Source organism: Stegodyphus dumicola, chromosome 6, assembly GCF_044657685.1.
Source record: "Stegodyphus dumicola isolate Sdum_Otavi_A_Nest chromosome 6, ASM4465768v1".
Taxonomy (NCBI): domain Eukaryota; kingdom Metazoa; phylum Arthropoda; class Arachnida; order Araneae; family Eresidae; genus Stegodyphus; species Stegodyphus dumicola.
Window position 1 is genome coordinate 194,533,671 of NC_140773.1, and position 22,239 is coordinate 194,555,909.

The window sequence follows — 22,239 nt, forward strand, 5'->3', positions numbered from 1 at the left end:
TTATGACTCATTATTATTCGGTAATTATGATGCCATTATCCAGTAAGTATTTTTTCTTCGATATTTCATAATCAATGTTGTGGTTTCCGGAACCTATAAACTGAATGTTTATATTTTGAGAGGCAAACGCAGATTTCAGGAGTTGGCGGATTTTCGGTATTTGACTGTATAACAAAACATATCCATTATAGTTCTGAGTCAAAATAAAGAAAGAAGTTAAAGGAGGTTGAGTTAAAAGATAAAACTTTTAAAATTAGCAGAAAAAAAAGACCACTTTCTGAATTTTTATTCATGCATCAAGGATTTAAAATAATAATTATAACTGTCAAAATATTAAAAAAGTGATAAATAATTAATTTACTATTGGTCTGAATTTTCATATGTAAAACATTTACAAACACTGACAGAGAATTTTTTGGTTTTCTAATAGGAATATGTAAACAATTAACTCCTTCATTTAATTTAAGAAAACAAGTAAGAGGTATTAAAAGCATTCTTTTTATATGAAGAATGATACATGTCAATTTAAAAACTGCAATGATATATAATATTTTTGTCCAATGAATGTATCACAACACAATTCACCAGTTCTGTTTAATCAATATTATCATTCATGAAATTATATACTGGGAATAAAAAAAATAATGAGATCAAGAAAAATAAATTTCATGGCAGCTGATTTCATAAAATAACATATAAAATTACTTCAAAGCAGAATATCAGATTTTACTTACTCTCCATAGAAACACCATAAGTTTCTGTACTTTCCCCAGCCAATATTTCTTTTCCCTCAATTATAACAGGACTTTGATTATTTCGCTCAATATCTAAAGTTTCATCAGAATGCCACCTGATTGATTGTGAAGGTTGAAATGAATGCATTACATCCTCATCATCCGATAATATGCCATTTTTAAAGTTATTAAAATTATCATTATCTTCCTGACTTTTCACTTCATAGTTTGAACATGAAGAATTACTGATATCAGTCTTTGATCCATCATCACTATCAGTATATAAATGATCCATTGCAGGCATAATAGATGTTTCACAGTTTTCTTCTTGAGGACATGATTCTGAACTCTGAGACATTCTTTCCTCCCCATCGATAAATATTTCATTGCTACTCAAAGAAGCACTGGAATGAATGGAAGATGGACTGGCTATTTCATCTGTTAATTCTTCTTCAATTATTTCATTCTGAAGACAAAAGTTTCGATAAGGTTGAAAAGAAGGATATGCCGATTCAGGGGAATCAGATGGACTGGTAGGATATTTTCCAACAGCTGAAACAGATGGCAAAAAATTAAATCAAGAAATTTATATAAGTATATAATCAAAATAGGTACTTATTATTATAAATCATTCAATTACATAAAACATATTCCAAATTATATGATAGATTTCTGGTAAGAGACTTTAAATCTTTGGACTTGAAATAGCAGAGGCTTTGAAATGAATTATTCTTAATTAGATCATTTCAATGTCAACATTTCTAAAAAAATAATAGTTCTCAAAGAATTTTAAGATGAAATGAACGAAAAGATAAAACGAACCAAAATCTATATAAAATATGAGTGACAAGTTTAATTTTATCATCAAAAATACCATTAGAAATGAAAACTTTCTATTTAAATTACCAAGTCTTTTAATGTGTAGCTTGTGAATATTTTTCTGAAGAGGCAAATATTAGACACCTTTTACATACTTCATTAATTGTCAATAAACATTTGGGGAAAACTTCTCATCATTGATAAACTTACTTTGAAATCAGATTTATGCACATGTATAAAGGCAAATGAAAGACAAATTTGTATACTAAATTACAGTACTTGCTGCTGATTAAAATCCCTTCTGTCCAAGCATATTTGAGTTTACTAAGTAACCGAGTTTAATAGATGACAATTTGTGCATTGCAAATAGTGATATCAGTCTTTAATTTTTCAACTAAAATAATAATTGAAAATTAACACGAAAATCAAACTATTTATGCAATTTTGAAATTTGTTTATTAATTTTTATCAAAATATTTTCATAATTAAGTTCATCTTTTACAAACAAATATTCTGCGTTTATTTCATATTGACTAACAACAGTTTTAGACTGTAATTTTTTAATTTTGTAAAACTGCTAATAGCTTTCTTGATTAGCCCATTTCAATTCAAAAGTTTTCTTAGAATTTACAGTGCTTTTCTAGATTCGATTGATGTTGGCATACCATCACGATTTTCTATATAACTTTCACAGTCAGTTTCTGCAGTTCATTTAACTCAATATTTGTACAAATTGGCACATACTATAAAAACGAATCTTCATAACTTTCCTCACTGATGTCTTAAACATTAGCTATAGCTTTCAATTCCTAGGCTTCTTCTACAATAAAACTACATTTCTGAAAAAAGGTTTTAACTGATTTTAAGATATTAACCTCCTGCACTAATTACACACCCTGACCAAAGAATTAAAAACCCAACATCAATATCTTATTGGACCACCTTCTGCATGGATAACCGCTCTGATTCATTTGAGCATCAAGTCTACATGCTTCTGGAGTGCATTTATGTCCAGTGAATACTACGCCGGGCTTAATTTCTAAAATTAGAAGCACCGGAACCCTATGAAAGACCGTCAGCAAAGAAGAACAACAGTAAATAAATAAATAAAATGACTATTAAACTCATTAATAGCTATTTAATTAATGTTTATTAATTTTTATTTAAGCAATAATTATACATAGTTAATTATAATTTAACTGAAAATTGTTCAATAATTAATTATTATTTATTGAAATAATTAAAATTAAATTAAATGCAAAGAGATAAATTAAAATTTAATAATTTTTAATATAATTTTATTGCTAAAAATAAAATTTTCGAGATAAAATTTCTACTGAAATTGTTATTCAGTTACATAAAAGAAGTGCTGCAGCCTTCTTATTTAGGGCTCTGGTGCACTCCAGTTAAAACTATGATTTATTACAAAAACTAAGAAGCGATGGGAAACGGTGAGCTCCGGCCCAGTTTAAGCTCTGATCATAGGGGGGGGGGAGTTCTTTTATCATCACAAAAATTAAATACACTTAAAGTGTAGCTGATGAAAATTCAGATAATGCTAAAAACAAAGCAAAAGAGAATGAGAGTGTGAGGGTATGAGTGGGTGGAAACAAAAATTGAGGGAAATCTTGGTGAGAGAGAACGTCTTCTTTGACCACGGCTCTCCGCTGATATAATTATAGCCATCAAATGGATGTATGTCAAGGGTAAAATGACTAAGGATGAATGTAAAGTTGCTGGTTACACTTTTCTCTCCCGTATTTGGTTACATTAGTGGATACTGTGGGGTGCTTGAGCAGTTTATCTCAGTATTTTACTTTTATTGTACTCGCTGTCACTTAACGCACATTTAAGAACACAAATTTTCTTTCCAGGGAGGATAACTAACTGTAACCATTGATAACAATACACTAGATACGATGGTATAGCAAGAAATTTATGCGTTCCTAAACAAACTCCACTAAATTTATTGCCCTTCTTAAAGGGAAAGGTTTCCGCATGCGAGTGAGGGGACTTTACTTGAATGTCTCATGTTCTCATGAGTTCATATTTCTAGGGTAATAGAGTATTGCAGGGTGTGCTTATTGTTAAACTAAAATGTTAGGAATTCTAAATTTTTTCTCCTTGAAATTGTGGTTCAGTTTTATAAAAAGTATCAGAGCTCATCTTATTTACGGCTCCGGTGCCCTCTGGCTAGAACTGTAATTTAGCTTAAAAATTTAGAAGTACAGGAGCCGGGCTCCAGCGCAATTTAAGCACTGATACCACCCATTGGCTATGTAACTTTTCAGACTTTGTAAATTAGATGGAAGAGGAGAGTGCTGTCAGATGCGTCTTTTCATCACATCCCATACATTTTCTATGGGGTTAAGATCCGGCTGTCCAGTGGCCAGAGAAGTTGTCGGAAGACAGACTGATGTTCAGCGAACCAATTTTGAACACTTTTGGCACGATATACAGTTGGATTATCATCCATGAAGTATCTGTTGCTATCAGGGTAAAAATGCAACACTGCAGGGTGCACTTGATCTGCCAGTATATCTAGGTATCTCATGGTTGTTCGTTTACCTTTGAGGAACACCAGGGCATAACTTCCATGCTAGCAGAACATGCCCCATATCATGTTACTGCCACCAGACCCTTGCACAGTACAAGTAAGGCAAGGTGGATTCATGGCTTCATGGGGTTCTCACCAAATTCAACGTCTTCCATCAGTGCAAAATAAGGTTGTAGCGTGATTCATCTGACCACATTACCCGTTTCCAATCCTCAGATGTCCAGAGCCTTTTTTCCCAACACCACTGTACAAAAATTCTTGCATGTCAGGCAGAAACGAGTTGTTTTCTCGCAGGCACCTGACTATGCATTTCTATCTCCTGCAATTCTCTGCACATGGTTCAAACTGAAATCTGTTGGGAGAAGCCTTGGTTGATTATCTGTGTCAGCTGAAGCACAGTAAAGTCCCTGTTGGGAGGAACCTTGGTTGACGAGCTGTGTCAGCTGAAGCACAATAGAATCCCTGTTCTGCGATACACTTTGTGGGAGATGCCAGCCTACCACTCTCTTGGAAAACTGTGCTCGAACCACAGTTACGGCTTCAAGGGAAGGACTGTGGGTTCTGATTCCAACTTTTGAAAACCTTTGATATGGCTGCTTTAGAGAACACAGTGAGATTTGCTGTCTTCGAAATCGAGGCCTCTGCTAAACGGACACCAACAATACGCCCCTTTTTAAATGGTGAAGGATCTGTCGTTTTTCCCCATTTTACTTCATTCATCGTGAAAAACACTCTTACATCTTACTTATACTAGCATTCTAACTTGTGTAACCTACGCCATAAACAAATTTGCATACTTCATCCCTAGCACATATTCAAATGAAAATATCAAGGGTTTCTAATTTATTGGCCAATGTGTGTATAATATACATGGCTAGCAGAAATATTAACTTACTTATCTCCATCAAAGTGAATATGCATAAAATTCAATTCTGTTTATTATTTCTGAACATCATTTCCCTAACGACTTTTGAAACTCTTCTAATATCCTGGTTTAAAGGCTAAAATATACGAGCTGTAATTACAGGAAGTGGCAATATTGTTTTTCGAAAAGAGATTAGAGGTGTGTGTGCTGCACAGGTACAGTAGAAGTCCAGAAATCTGCAAAGCTTGGGATCAGAGGTTGTGCGGATTTTAAGATTTTGCGGATTTCAGGACAGAAAAGACAAATCATAATATTCACACTAAAAGTGGAAAATAAATGAAGCGTATTAGATACATTTAATTAAATTATTATATACAATATTGCAATAACTTATATGCGTTAAATTATTAATACATATATAAATTGATTATACTGTTCATTGTATTATATATACACAGCATCGAGGTTTGCCGATTTCGTCTCATGCAAAGATTTCCGATTTCGGATTCCGGTGTTAGAATCACTGTTGTTGTAAAATTTCCACAGCTTTTCTTTATTTTTCCGTATATCATACACAATCGTATTGCAATTCCATACGATTCTCCTATAAAATGCACCTATCTCCATCTTTTGCAGAATTTGCACTTTTTGCGTTACCGTCAATGCAACGTGTTTACGTTTTTCAACGTTGCAAGCAGTAAAATCATGAGTGCATTTCTTATCTGTAATTGTATTAAAAAGGGCTGAAATTTAAAATATTCTTAATTTATCCACAAAATATCCGGATAAAAAAAGGCAGCACTAAATAATCTCATGAAATAACAAAGCTTAGAAAATACAACAATGTGAATCGTGAACTTGAAAGAAGAGTTGAGTGAATCTTCTGCTTTCTTACCTCGATGCAGATTAAAGGAGTAAAAACTTTTATCAGGATGTCAATAATTTGGTATTTCCGTTATAACTCATTATTATTCGGTAATATGATGTCATTATTTGGTAAATTATTTTTTCTTCGATATTTCGTACTCAATGTTGCGATTTCCAATGTTTATATTTTGAGAGGCAATGTGAATTTCAAGAGTTGGCGGATTTCAGGTCGGTGGATTTTCGGTATTTGACTGTATCTAATTAGTAAAATTATTTTTTCAATTTCAGTTTGCTGTCCCATTTCAAAAGAAAATCAGTGAAAATACTTACTTGTCATCCACTAGTTTTTGTTGTTATGGTCAGTTAGAGGTAAATTCTTGATTCCTTTCAAACATCAAGATTTTCTGCTTTTTTTTCTTTCTGATAATACTCCATAATGTAGTTCCAGTTTTGCCTGTATTATAAATGTTGTGTGGCTTGTATTCATTTAGCAGTCAAAGTAAAATATCCTTTATCTAGTTATCAGACACATTATGCCTCTTACTTCTCAGCATGCAGTTTCTGATGAACAATGTTAGATATTTCTTTCTTCAACTTGTGATATTTGTCAATTAATATACATTTCTCTCTAGCATTTAGCAAATTAATGAAAAAAGCTCTAGAAATAGAACCATTTTTACTTCCTTGTATGAAGTAAAAAGGAAGTATTGTAATCGCGAAAAGTTTCAGGCAGCATATTTCAACGAAAATATCCATTTTGACCACTATCGAATGCAATTTAACGATGTTTTTGCATGATATCTGTAAGTAAGGACAGAATAAAAAACTCGTTTCCTTAAAAAAAAAAAAAAAGAAGAAGAAGAAGAAGAAGAAGAAGATAAAACTGCTTTAAAATTAATTCTGAAGAGAATTTTTCGTGGCGTCTGTACGTACGTATCTCGCATAACTCAAAACCGAGTAGCCTCAAAACGTTGAAATTTTGTATATAGGACTGCTATAACATGTAGATGTGCACCTCATATTTTGGTTGCAATCAGCCGCACCAAACGTATATAAATATATTTATATATATATATATATATATCCACTCTGTTACTCAGCACAGTGATCTCAGTTTCTTAATTCTTATATGTTTGTAAATTGTACATTTTTTGCTTTAAAAATGATTGAATTATGTTGTTCTTATCTTCCGGTTAAGGGTTTTATGCCTTTCGTAATTCTGAAAGCAATATTTGTACAATTATCAACAATTTAAAAGCTGTTTAAGTGCAGTTAAGTTTTAAATAACATGGCGGACATATTTGTTTGCATTTGAAACAGCAGAATTGTAGATTTTTTGCCAATCTAGAGAGACTAAGCTTCGCAACAACAAAAATAACGCCTTCATTTATTATTGCGAATTAAATCATGCTTAATCCTTTCTGGAATTTTTTTGAGGAAATACGTGTTTAAGATTTACTTAATTTTTAATAATTAGTAATTTAATTTTTAATACAGATATTTTGAGCTTTTATGTATTTTTGCCTTCTCGCGAAGTTAGAACTGAATTAATTGAATGAGAAATACTCAATCGTATGTGAAAAACTGTTTCTTTTTTGTTTTGTTTGCTTAATTTCTTTTATACATCATTCTAGCATTATTATAGTATTTGAATAGAACATGTGGCAACGATTAGATAATTCTATTCTTTAAATGATATAAGTTTTGTGCATTTTGAGTTATAATATGAGCGAAAGTTAAGTGAATCTAGCGCCAGAGTGTCGCTATGGTAAACAAATACTAGAGTGAATTTTAAAGAATGCATTTATTCTATTGTGGTTTATGCGCTGTCGGCGAAGTAGATTTAATTCAATCCAATAAGTTTAAAAGAAATGCAAGAAACACATGCGTATAATTTAATATTCTGTACAAGGAAGTCATGTAGTGTACACATTATATTTTTTAATTTTATAGCTGGAAACCATTCTAGAAGAGCAGCTTAAGTCAATCACAAAATGTGTTCGGAAAACTTTCAGTTTAAACATAGGTTTTTCTTTCGCTGCCATTACCAAGAACATCAAAATATTTTAACTATTTATCCTTTTCTCTCAGTCCTTTTGCTTGGTATTTTCAGAATGTTACAAAGCCCAAACCAAATTTATAAAATGCTTTTTACAGCAATTCATTCAAATTTCAAAACTATGTTTCTAGCCAGCTGAAAGATTTTTTTAAAAATTTTCTGTGAACATAATGCATCTATCCCAAATGGAAAGTTTGAATATGGAAACCTTAAGTGATGGGTCCTAGAAATGGTATTCAAGAACTCCCCACTCATTTACAATATTTCCAAAGCAGTGGTTTCTAACCTTTCTGTGCATGGCACCCTCTTTTTTATAAAAAAAAGTTGTGCCCTCCTCAATTTTCGTAACAATCTAATTTCATAAATACTCAACTCATATTGTAACTTATTTAATGGGCAACAAAACACAACATATTATATATAAAACCATCACAATATTTTTATTTTATAACAAAATTATCCCATTATTACTTCCACGCAATATGCTCTGAAAAATTATTCAACTGTAGACAAAAAGTAAGAAATTTAGAACCAAACTGACAACAACTTGAGAGAATGTTAGTTTGGTACATTTATATTTACCATATTGGCAACACCAAGTCTCTTTTCTGCGTGTGAGCTATGGATGCCGTTGTAATGTTGTGCACATGTTGTTAAGTTTCAATAAAAAATGTGTGAAAGATACGTTTCTTATTTTTCGACTTGCTTTTTGATATGATATCGGTTTATTTAACATGGTAGCAGTTCTTGTGGTTCGTGAATATGAATGAAGAATTTAGTGGTTATAATTTGTTTTAAAAGTTACCGGTACTAGCATAAAAATGGCATGTACAAGAAGCAGTGATATCGGCATACTGCTATTTGATGGTTTGGACTATTTTAATTAGAAAGTGCATATGATGAAATTTCTTCAATTTAAAAAGTGTAAAGATGTGGTTCAGCAAAAAGTCAGTGAAAACGATGCCGCAGAAAAATGGGAAGAAAAGGATATCCAAGCTACAAATTACATTTACGGCGCCATAACAAATAAGCAATTGGAATATATTCACGAGTGTGAAACTGCATTTGATATATTTACGAAATTTGTTGCAATGTATTTAAAAACTTCAACATCTCTACAAATTGTTTGTTGAAATAACTTAGAATGTGTGAAACTGAAAAATTATCTGATGTAAATGTATTTTTCGATGATTTTGAGAAGTATGTGAAGGAGCTGAAACATACCGGCGCCACCATGACGGAACAAGAAAAATTGAACTATATGCTAAGAGCATTACCTTCAAATTACAGTCACATTGGTGACTTAATAGATGTATTACCAGAGAAGGACAGAACAATCGATTACCTAAAGAGCAAAATCAAATCAAAATTACTTGAAGAGAGATTTTCACTCGCCTTAAAGATCATGGATTAAAACTAAATCCATCCAAGTGTGTACTTGGTCAACCCTCACTTTCCTTTCTTGGATGTCTTATCACTCAGAATGGAGTAAAACTTTTACCTGAAAGAGTCAAAGCAATTAACGACCTACTTCAGCCAAAAACCATCTCTGAACCGAAGTGTTTCCTAGCAATGTTAAATTTCTACCAAGACTTTCCGCCAAATGCTGCAAAAACACAGGCCTGCCTGCATAAGTTTCTAAAGAATAGAAAAAAAAAAAAAAAAAAGATCAACGAGCTGTCCCTTGGACTGGATCTGCATATGCAGCATTCGGGCAATGCAAAAACAATCTGCAAATGCAGCCACACTTTCTCATAAGCTCTCTATAATGGAGATGCATCTGACACAGCCATAGGAGCTGTGCTTCCAGCCTATACCACTAAAGGACTTTCTCCAATGGCATTCTTCTCCAGGAAACTTACCACAGCAGAAAGGAAATACAGCACATAAGACAGGGAGCTGCTTGCTGTGTACTGTACTGTTAAATACTTCCAGCACAATTTGGAAGGACAGGACTTTATGATTTTCACCAATCATCGACCATTAATCTTCGCTTTTAGGAAAACTCGAACTCATGCTCTCCTTGTCAGCTTCGACAATTGGATTTTATTGCCCAGTTTAGTACAAACATCAGGTATGTCTCTGGTACTGATAATTATGTTGCTGATGCTTTATCTCAGATAAACAATATCAACCTCACCACTCCAGATATTTCTGAAATAGCAAAAGCTCAGTTGCATGACAAGAACCTAATCTCAAATCCACAAACCTCCCTTCAGTTACAACCACTGTACATTGATCTAATGCTTAAAATTTACTGTGACACTCAGAACAATAGAATATGTCCCTATATTCCTGTCGATTTTAGACGTGAAGTGTTTAATGCCCTGAACAATTTGGCATATCCTACAATCCACGCCACCAAAAAGCTGACTGCAGACAGATTTGTCTGTCCAGCAATGAACCAGGTCATCACAGAATGAACTCGTTCATATATTAGATGTTAACGGCATAAAGTATCTTGTCACACTCACAGTCCCATTCAACAATTTAACCTTCAGCAAGACGTTTTGATCACGTGCACTTAGATTTGGTAGGCCCAATGCCTCCTTCAAATGGTTACACTTACCTTCTCAATTGTATTGACCATTACACAAGATGGCAAAGCCATTCCTATTGAAAATATCTTTGCTGAAACTGTAGCTCGAGCATTCATCTCCCAGTGGATTTCAAAATTTGGCATCCACCATCACTACTGATCAAGACCAACAATTTCAATGTCACTTGTTCTCTTCCCTCACCTCTCTTCTTGGCATTCGCCATATCCGAACAACACCATACCATCCATCTGAAAATTGAATGGTGGAAGAATTTCACTGATCCCTAAAACAAGATCTGAAATGTCACAATAGCACATATTGAACAGTCTTGCTCGGTATTCATACAGCATTCAAATAAGACATTGGTAGTACTTGTGCTGAAATGCTATATGGTGCAACCTTCCGTCTGCCAGGTGAATTCTTGCATCCAGAATCCACTACATCGATCCTTCAACATTCCTTCAAAGTCTGTGTGATACTATGAGTAATATCTCGCCAACCCCAGCATCCTGACATTACAAGCCAAGCTATTTTGTACATCCTGCACTTGAGACATCTTCTCATGCATTCGTGCATAACCATGCCATTAGGCCACCTTTGACACCTTCGTACAATGGCCCATTCAGAGTTATCAAATGGACACCTACACATTTCACCTTCATCTGCAATGGCAAACAATCAGTGATTGGAATCAATCATCTCAAACCAGCATTTCTGATGCAAGATCCAGCAACTTCTTCGTAAACATTACCCACAAGGAAGACTTAAACCCTGTTAAAGAGCAACCTAAAACTACCAGATCTGGAAGAACGGTTAAATTTAACACGAAGTATTTATACCGTACCGATGGTACTTAGGGGAGAATACTGTGACATTCTCACAGATAATTTAACTTCTATTCAAGAGATGGCATCACCTGTCAAATCCAACTGATAATCAGAGCAGTGAAGTGACGTCAGTAGTCACGCAGACTTCTGGTATAGAAACTGTACGCGACAATGGCATGAACTGTGTCCCAAGCTCTATTTTGGTTTTTAATGTATTTTAATTCTAATTTCATACTTAATATATTCATACTTAATATTATTTCATACTTAATATTACTTAATATTTATTCATACTTAATATTATTTGTTATAGTTGAAATGTCTATTCTTATTTACTTTAATTATATTATGCAATAAGCAGACAACCACCAAATATATATAATGCAAAATAAAATAAATGTATTTAAAAATCCATCCCATATTCAATTGGGAATAAACCACATGCAATAAACAGAAACATTGTGACAAATCTAAAGAAATAAAAGGGCAAAGCAAGCCAAAACCAAAAATGAAAAATGACATTTCATTGCATCGTCATCAGGAGGATGGAATAAAAGAAGGAACCCACTGATGATTTACACTAACTCTTTGATGCCAATGCAGCGAAACATGTAAATATCATTTTTCATTTCCAGTTTTGGCATGATCCCTCCCTATTTCTTGAGGTTTGCCACTATGCTTCTGTTTTTTTATTCTTGCACATGGTTTATTCCAAATTTCATATGGGATGGATTTTAAACATATTGATTTTTTAATTTATTTTGCATGATTACCACTACTTGTTGTTGCTGTCAGCACACAACTGGACTGGGTTTAAAACCTTCTTTACTTTGTATTTATTTCTGTATATATATATGTAAGAAAAAAATATGTAAAAGATTAAATTAGCAGCATAAATTAATTTCCCTTCTCTATTCTAAAAATAGTAATCCCTCTCTGCACTGCGTCATTTCAAGAAAAATCTATGTCATATGACTCTTACGTAATTCTGATGATATAAATGGAACTAAAACTCAACCAACCAATAGTAATTTTAGAGCAATATTAAATATCCAATCAAAATGCTTTGAAAACCAAACCTAACTCAGTTTGACTTCAGATTTCATCCTATTGACTAAATAAATAACTGTGATATTTTCCAGCAGTCATGAGGAAGCTTGGCATGAAAGTTCAGGCATTGCTTTTTTAGAGTGGTAAGGCGAAATCCAAAATGACGAAACAAGATAATTTAACTTTTAACTGCACATTTTTATTTAATCCAATTAGCAGATCATTTTGCTTTTAGATGAAAACTCTCTAAATTACATATCCATAGTGATTTTAACCAAGTATGATCGAATTTAAACTTTATGCGTCATTACATTTTCTAACAAAGGAAAGAGAGATCGAGAAAACAGCGCAGAGTCTTGCAGCAGCGATACTAGGAAGCAGTCTGACTAAAAAAATGGTTCATACTCAGTATTTATAGTAGCGGTTACATAATAGGCTACCATATTCCAGAAGGTGCTGGTCTGGGGGGAGATCCTAGATTGCAGAAAATTAATTAAAGGTTGCTGGTTAGCGTAGAGCAAAGCCATCGTATTTTTTATATTTTACATCTTACAAACTGCCTGATAAATAAACTCAGCCACTTTTTACGTTCGAATTTCCATGAAGAAAAATGAATGCATACTTAATTAAAAAAAAAAGCATATTTTGTTAAGCCACTTTCTACTACTTGGCAATTTTTTGTTAGCAAAGGAGCTTTATTTCTTTGATCAGAAACAAATCCCTGTCACGCTGCAATCAACCTATTTGCCAGATTTCTTACCCTCTAATTATGCTGTTCACTCTTATCAAAATGGTTCTATGCAATCAACATTCTCAGACGATTCAAGATTTCCTAAACAATGCAATGATCAATTTATCACAGATAGATATGGCATTGACAATTACTTGCAGTTCATCTGCAAAAAAATTTTTAGTCCTACGACTACAGTAAACAAAGAATATTTGTCATTTATGATTATTTCAAATAATTATTTTACCAATGTTATCAATCCTGCACCCTTCAACTGAAAATTAATTAAAAATTTAAACTGAATTATTTTCTTTAAACACTGAAAAACTGTAATGTGTACATAACACATAAACAGTAAAAGAATTTTGGGTACTATTCCGTTTTGAGGACCGTAAAAAATCACCAAACTATTGTTGATGCCGGTGTTGCCAAAATTAATTGCAGCAACCCTAACGCAAGAAAGGAAGTACAGTAGTACCTCGCGATACGATGGGTTCACGATACGATGTGTTCAAGATACGAAGTGGAATATCGCAAATATTCGTGCTCGCGAAACAGACGATACGATACGATGCGATCCCAATATCTCTTCCCGCTTGAAATTGATTTGAAGTTGGCGCGCTACGGGAAAACCTCACGCGTCACTAAGCAAGCCTCAATACGTCACTATTCAAGCTGTTCTGGTATTGGTCGATGTGACGTCATCTTCCTTTCTCTATAAATCCTGTTTTCCTATTGGTCGGCATCACTGCATCCTAGGATACCGAGTCCACAAAAAGCGTCGATGTGATATCATTCTCTCCTTCTCGAGACCGCGTGGCGTTCGTACACTTCATACGATATTCTTGTGATTGTGTGATCGTAATATTATTTTGTGATAAACTTTATTCGCCATGGGTCCTAAATGTGCTTCTAGTGCTGGTGGTGATAAGGGGAAAAGAAAGTCATCAATAACCATGGAAGTGAAGTTGGAAATTATAAAAAAATACGAAAGTGGCATGCGCATCATGGCTATTGCTAATGCATATGGACGAAACCAATCGACGATTAGTACCATTATAAAGAATAAAGAAGCCATTAAAGCCAGCAAGTCTGCAAAGGGCGTTACCACCTTCTCATACAATAGAACTGCCCTTAATGACGAGATGGAGACTCTTCTTCTTATTTGGATAAAAGAGAAGGAAATTGCTGGTGATACGATAACATAAGCTGCTATATGCCATAAAGCCACTGCGATCTTTGAAGACCTCGCAAAATGGTTTGCAAAATTTGAATGATTCAAGAAGAGATCGGGGATACATAACATGGTCAGGCATGGGGAAGCTGCCAGCGCCGATGAAAAAGCAGCGCAAGAATTTATCGAGGCCTTCAAAAAGTTAATCCTCGATGAAGGCTACATGCCTCAACAAGTCTTCAACTGTGATGAAACGGGGCTTTTCTGGAAGAAAATGCCCCGTCGTACATACATCACAGAAGAAGAAAAGAAACTTCCTGGACACAAACCCATGAAGGATAGGTTTACTCTTGCCCTATGTGCGAATGCCAGTGGGGATTTAAAAATAAAACCCCTACTGGTATACCACTCAGAAAATCCTCGTGTCTTCAAGGCACATAATGTGTCGAAGGATAAGCTCGCAGTCTTTTGGAGGTCCAACGCCAAAGCCTGGGTCATGAGGCTTTTCTTTGTTGAGTGGGTTAATTGCTGCTTCGGACCTGGAGTGAAAAAATATTTAGAGGAGAATGGTCTTCCTCTAAAATGCCTCCTTGTGCTCGACAATGCCCCTGCTCATCCTCCTGGCCTTGAAGAACAGATACATCCCGACTTCGACTTCATCAAAGTGCTCTATCTGCCACCGAACACCACTTCCATCCTCCAGCCTATGGACCAGCAAGTCATTGCTAATTTTAAGAAGCTTTACACGAAGCACCTTTTCAAACGATGCTTCGAAGTGACAGAGAGCACGCAACTCACACTCCGTGAGTTTTGGAATAGTCACTACGACATTGTTCATTGCTTAAAAATCATAGAAAAGGCATGGGGTGAGGTCTCAAGGCGCACCTTGAACTCAGCATGGAGGAAACTCTGGGCAGCTGTGGTTGCAGAACGAGACTTTGAGGGTTTCGAAATCCCTACTGAAGAAGAAGCTGTGGATGATTCTGCTCCATTGGAGGAGATTATTTCTCTGTCAAAGTCTTTGGGGTTTGTTGTCGATGAGGCTGACATTGACAACCTACTCAATGAGCACAAGGAGGAGCTCAACACTGACGACTTGAAGGCTTTGGAGGCGATGCAAATCAGCGATCTTCAAGAGGAACATCATTCAAGTGTTGAGAAGGAGGTGGAGGTGGCACTGACATCTACGGAAATACGGGAAGCCATCGGTTGGTTTGAAAACTTAAACAGTTTTATTGAAAAAAAGCACAATGCGTACAGCTCGTGCAATGGACAACGTGAATGACATTTGTATGAGTCATTTTCGAAACATTTTGAAGAGTCGTCAGAAACAGGCTTCTTTAGATAGATATTTTTCGAAGAGAAGTGCCCCAGAAAGTGAAGAAGCGAGTGTTTCTAGTAAGAAAACTAGAAAGGAAAGTGAAGACAATGATGTAGACGATGATGTATCGCCTCAAATTTAAGTTCAGTTAGTTTAAAAAAAAAGAAAAGCAAAAAAAAATTACAAAAGATAAAAATTATAAAAAAAAAAAAAAAAAAAAAATGATTTTAAGTTTTTATTACTGTGTCTGTAATTTTACATAAGAAATTTAATTTTAAAAGAAATTTAATTTAATTTTAAGTTTTCATTACTGTGTCTAAGTTTTATAAACGCTGTGCGCAATGTATCAGTGTCGTAATAAAAACTATCCCTCGCTGACCGTACAGTACTTTACGGTAAGTGAAATTAATTTTTCTTTTTCTTTTTTATTTATTTATAAGGTTATTTTAATTTATAAATGTGGTATAAATGTTTATTGTGTGTATGTGATACTTAATATACTATTTTGTGACTAATTATTATTACGTATAGACGATTTTGGTGTTTATATATGGGGCGTTGCACGAATTAATTAAATTACATAAGATTACATTGTTACGATTAAATTACATACGATTTTTTTACGATACGATCCCGGTCCAGGAACGGATTAAGATCGTATTGCGAGGTACCACTGTATAGTAGGAAATAACTATATAAGATTATTGTTTTAATTTAGATGAAAGGTTAATTTCATATAATATTTTTTTATTATTATAATTTATATAAAAAAGGCTAAACATAACTAAATGGAAGCATAAAAGTAAATAACTGTTTAAGATCATTATTATAATTTATATAAAAAAAGGCTAAACATAACTGAATGGATTCTTGCATCGCTATTTGACTACCGAGTTATCGCTAAAGCATAATTTCATCTCGCTGGTTGTTCAAACATAATTTTCTATAACGAATGATGCCTTTTCTTTGAAAACATTCTATTGCAGACTTTTCGTCATGGGCATTTCCCAAATTGTTAAATCCACAGGTTATCAAAAAAGGATTTAAAAATTAAACTAATTATTCAATGGCATCTTAAGAAATATAAAACTATCTAAACTTAACACAATTTTAAATCAGCGTGTAAGCTAGATTTGGCGCTTTTGCTCATAAATTTTCGCTGCAAATTTTTTTACGGTCCTCAAAACGGAATAGTACCGAATTTTTTTAACATCAAGTTATGTTTATTTGCATGTAAGTCTGATATATAATATAAAATGAAATTTCAAATTCTGTGAAGAGATGAGCAACACTCAGATGAAATACAAACTGACATGACATATCGCAAATCTTTCATTTCCTTTTTTGAATAAAAATAATACCTGTTTAAAATAATAAAAATAAAAACCAACCCAAAAAGTATTTTAATTTTAAAACATACTCACTTTTTTTCTTTTTATGTAAAAAGTATAAACTAAAAATTACCAAATTAATATAAAATTGAGCAATAATTTTAAAACTTTTTAAAAAACATACATGATTATCATTTTATAAGTTGTTAGAGAATTTTATCATTACTGTTAGGTTTAACTTTTGATACAGATGATAAAGTATATGTTACTGGTAATGCATGACAAAGCAGCACCACAAAAACAGTGTTTTCTTAACCAAAATTATCAACCAGAAGTTGGGGGGGGGATATTCCAACATAAGTACTAAGAAGGAATCACATGTGTATTGGCTGCTAAATCACTATGGTAATATTCATAGAAAACAAAAGTAAATAGATTTATCCAGTTGAAGAAGATATTAATGCTGTCAAGTTCTACATCATGTCTTTTCAATAAAAACCTTTTCGTGATTACACTTAACCCAAATAGTACCTGTCATTCTATTTGCCTAGGTACTAAATACAGTGGCTATGGAAAGTACGTAGCTTATTCGGAAACTAAGTACTGTTTCAATCTAGCGCCGTTGCAGCAGTGTGGTAGGCATCCTGCGCATGCGCACTAGTCTTTCTTGTTCACTGACTTTCAATTGTTGCCATTTTGGTTGCTCTATGTTGTGTTTTCAGTTTGCTGTGCACATTCAAAATGTTTAAGACAATTAGTTCTCCCGCTGATTAAATTTTTGAACGCAAGGAATGTTAAACTGGCCGAAATTTATCTTCAAGTGACAGAAGTTTGCGGTGAATACGCGATAAGTGATGGAATGGTGAGAAAGTGGGTAAGAATGTTTAATGCAGGTCGAACAAATGTCCACGCCGAGGACGGTGAATACGCGATAAGTGATGGAATGGTGAGAAAGTGGGTAAGAATGTTTAATGCAGGTCGAACAAATGTCCACGCCGAGGCTCGGAGTGGTCGGCCTTCTGTTGTCGCCAATGATTTGGTAAGGATTTAAAATCGAAAAAGGATTTAAAAATTAAACTAATTATTCAATGGCATCTTAAGAAATATAAAACTATCTAAACTTAACACAATTTTAAATCAGCGTGTAAGCTAGATTTGGCGCTTTTGCTCATAAATTTTCGCTGCAAATTTTTTTACGGTCCTCAAAACGGAATAGTACCGAATTTTTTTAACATCAAGTTATGTTTATTTGCATGTAAGTCTGATATATAATATAAAATGAAATTTCAAATTCTGTGAAGAGATGAGCAACACTCAGATGAAATACAAACTGACATGACATATCGCAAATCTTTCATTTCATGAAGCAATTCATGAGAACAGACGCTTCACAATGACAACTCTTTCTGAGGCATTTCTACAAATTTCCCATACTGTTTTGTTCGAAATTGTGTCTGACCGCTTAAATTATCGCAAACTGTGTTCCCGATGGGTTCCAAAAATGCTCACTGATGTTCACAAAACAAAGCGACTTGATAGTGCCCTGACATTTCTCACGCGGTACAGTGATGAGGGAGAAAACTTTTTAAACCAAATTGTGACAGGTGATGAAACTTGGGTGTGTCATTTCACACCAGAATCGAAACAACAATCAATGGAGTGGAGACACACTCATTCTCCGAAATCTCATTCTCAAAAAAAGTTTAAAGTGACAATGTCATCACAAAAAATCATGTGCACTGTCTTCTGGAATAGGAAAGGCGTTTTGCTTACTGAATTTCTTCCCAGAGGTGAAACCATTAATGCGGCACGATATTGTGAGACTTTAACAAAACTAAGGCGTGCCATTCAAAACAAACAAAGAGGAATGCTCAGTAAAGGAATTGTGTTGCTCCATGACAATGCTCGGCCCCATACTGCTGGTGTCACTCAATCGTTAATTCGACAGTTTTATTGGGACAGTTCGATCACCCACCGTACAGCCCGGACTTGGCGCCGTCCGACTATCACTTGTTCCTGCACATGAAGTGCGAGCTTGGTGGCAAGCGCTTTGGATCTGACGATGACACAAAAAATGCTGTGGTGTCGTGGTTATCAAAAATGGCGGGAAGTTTCTTTGACGATGGTCTACAAAAACTGGTCACCCACTATGACAAGTGCTTGATCATTGGCGGAAACTATGTTGAAAAATAGTTAAGACATGTATTTTCATGCAAAAATAAAATTAGTTTCGAAAAAATTGTTTTACTATTTTTTTCAAAACGGTACTTAGTTTCCGAATATGCCTCGTATATATAATTTTTATATTGTTTCAACAAAAAATGCCAGGCATTTTATATATTCACATCCTAGAAATTTTATAAAATACCTGCTTTTTACACATTGCTGGTAACACACAGATAATAAAAAAATATTGCTAAAATATTTTACCTGGAGATGATGATGCAGAATTATAGCCATCCAAATTAGAATCAGATGATTCTTTTTCATCATCAACATGAAATGAATGATTTAAGTTTGGAATGACTTCATACTCTTGAAGTAATTCTATTGATCTGCTAGGAACAAAACCAACAAGTGCTTCAGAAGAATCCACTATGATGGCTTCGTCTGTTTCAATATTTATTTTTAGTATTTCATCACTTTCAGCAGAATTCTCATAATCATCACAGCCAGAAAAACTTTCTGTTATTACAGTCTGTTCTCCTGTCTCTAAATCTTCCATTATAACTTCATTATACATACGGATAGGTGAATCTAATTCATTTACATTTTGGTTCTTTGTTTTAGCTGACTGTTTTTCTTCGCTCAGCTCATGGTCTCCTGATGACCCTTCATCAGCGGAGCTTGAAATACTAATATCAGAACTCAACTTATCATTTCTCAAATTATCTGACCCATCTGCAGAGGCTGATTCATAAATAAAAGAATCAGAAGTAGTATCAGGAAAGCTAGTTTCTAATACCTTAGCTAATAATACATTTGAATTTTCTTTCATATGAGATTCTGACTTTTTAGACATGTCTGAATCAGGAACTGCTTCAAGAGAAGAATAGGTTTTTAAGTCATACTGATATACACCACATGCTTCAGAAGTCAAGTTAGCATTATCATCATTTTCAAATGATTTGTTCTCATCAGAAAATGAATTATTCCTAGTAGAGAAATAATCTGAGCTCCCCAGATTACCACTTTCCATTTCAAAAGAAAGAATCGGCAATATCTCAGATTTAGCTACATATTTATGGTTTTCACAATCAGCAGATTTGTATACATTATCATGAAACATTCTTGTATCATTTGTTGAAATAGCCATATTCTGATTTGATAAGGAAAATTTTTCATTACTCATACCCCTAGATTCTTTAATTACAGTATCTCTGTGACTTGATGTGACCTGAATATGGTTTAAATTATCACCTTTATGTTCATTCCTCTCGACTTCTTCGCATGATTTCAAAGCAAAATTTCCTATTTGTTCTACATAATTTTCTTCTGTACTGTTATTTTTTTTTGAACAAGAAAACCTCAAATTGCCGTCAGTATTATAGTCACAGACTGAAGACAGTGCAGCAGTGAAAAAATTCTGATCAGTTAAATCTTCATTTTTTAGTCCAAAGATATGACCCTGTACACTAATATTTCCATTTATAGAACTTTGCATAACATTTTTCTCACTAAGAGAGATTTCTGAACCATCTTTGACACTGTTTTCAGAATCTTTTGCAATCTCCCCACTAAATCCATTTTCAGAATCTTCTGGTGAAAAAGAACTACTTTTCAGACTATTATCTACATTATTTGATTCCCAACTTTTAATTGGTGTGCTTGTTAATGGATGTGTTCTACCACTATTTTTCAGAATATCTGCTAGATCATCATGAATATCATGACATTTAGCTCCATTAGTAAACGTATCATTTTGATTGCATTTCTTATTGCTTACATCATCAGCTTCTTTGAAAATAAAACGAAAACTTTTATGACAATCTGGAGAATAAAAGACATTTTCACTATCCTCATCACTCTTATTTTCATCACTAGAAATTTCTGGCATTAATGGAGATTCATGCACAATAATATCAGGAACAAGAGGTGGTGTCTGATTTTTACCTAAGTTTATCTGCTTTATATCATTTGTGTCGTCCTCAAAAGTTTCCAATATTATTTTATGCTCAAATTCATTTAACTTATTTTTATCTGCATGCTGAAAGTCAGGTCCAGTCTTGACAATACCACTGAGTTTTGACACATGTTCACTGTTACAAATCCAATTTTCTTTTAACACTTCAGACTCCTTTGAAGTTTCATATGTACGATCAACTTTATTTGAATTGACATCTGTAACTAATGGCACTGTGGAATTATTAGAACTTTGTTTGATGTTGTTAATTTCAAGATTGAATTTATTATTTCTTGAATTATACACCATAAAGTCTGTAGATTCTCTTTCCTGACATTCATAATTAACATCGTTTCCATTTAATTGATAATCATCAGAACTACTTTCTGTAGCTACTTCTGAAACAAATGAGCAATGACTATGTTTTTCTGCTAATACAGATACGTTATTCTTGTCATGGTTAATTTTCTGCAATTTCTGTAATGTTGATTGCCTAGATGCATCAGAGCCTTGGTTAGCAAGAACCAAATCCAAGTCTCTTATGGCTGCAGATATATCTTCAGGTGTAATTATGTCATCAAGTTCTAAATTGTTGTTTTCTTGTTCCAAATTATCTTTATCTGACGTTAGAGAAGCTGTATCAGTTGCAAGTTTTTCATGTCCAAAAGAAATATTATTTGAAGATATATCATTTTCAGTCAGTTCATCAATGCTACCATTTAAAACCCTCAGGCTTGGAGACAGGCAATTATTTAAATTATTTTTTGAAAGCATATCGTAAGACATTTCTAGAGAAGAAAATGTCTCACCATCAGAAGAATAGTTTTGAATATCAAATTTTTCTGAAAAATCATTCTCAAATTTAAGTGTGATTGGCTCAACAACTGGAAAATTCCTCTCAATATATTTTGGTTGCAAAGAATTCCAACGTTCCTCAAACGATGAATCCATCATTTTCAGATTGTGACGATCGTTATATAAGTGAGTTAAGAATTTCTCAATTTTATCCATTGATGGACGCAAATTTACAGGTTTCCAACATTCTTTCATTACCAGGGAACTATATAAAAAAAAAAATAAATACACATAATGCATAAATATCAATAAATTTTAAATGAACATCATACAATAAATGGTAATCTCACTAAGTTTTTTTAAATTTTAAATGAACATCATACAATAAATGGTAATCTCACTAAGTTTTTTATATCAATTATTTGTAGAGTTCCTCACTTTGTAATT

At 33.7% G+C, this 22,239-nt stretch overlaps 1 protein-coding gene across 1 annotated transcript in view; it reads right to left on the reverse strand.

Moving 5' to 3' along the window:
- LOC118195452 (uncharacterized) overlaps positions 1–22,239 on the reverse strand; it is a 122,852-nt gene that overhangs the window by 23,251 nt on the left and 77,362 nt on the right. The window contains exons 11-12 of the mRNA XM_035366781.2: positions 19,305–22,057; positions 735–1,286 (exon numbers count right to left, since the gene is read on the reverse strand). Of these exons, the coding sequence (XP_035222672.2) occupies positions 735–1,286; positions 19,305–22,057 (3,305 nt within the window). The remainder of the gene's footprint in view (positions 1–734; positions 1,287–19,304; positions 22,058–22,239) is intronic.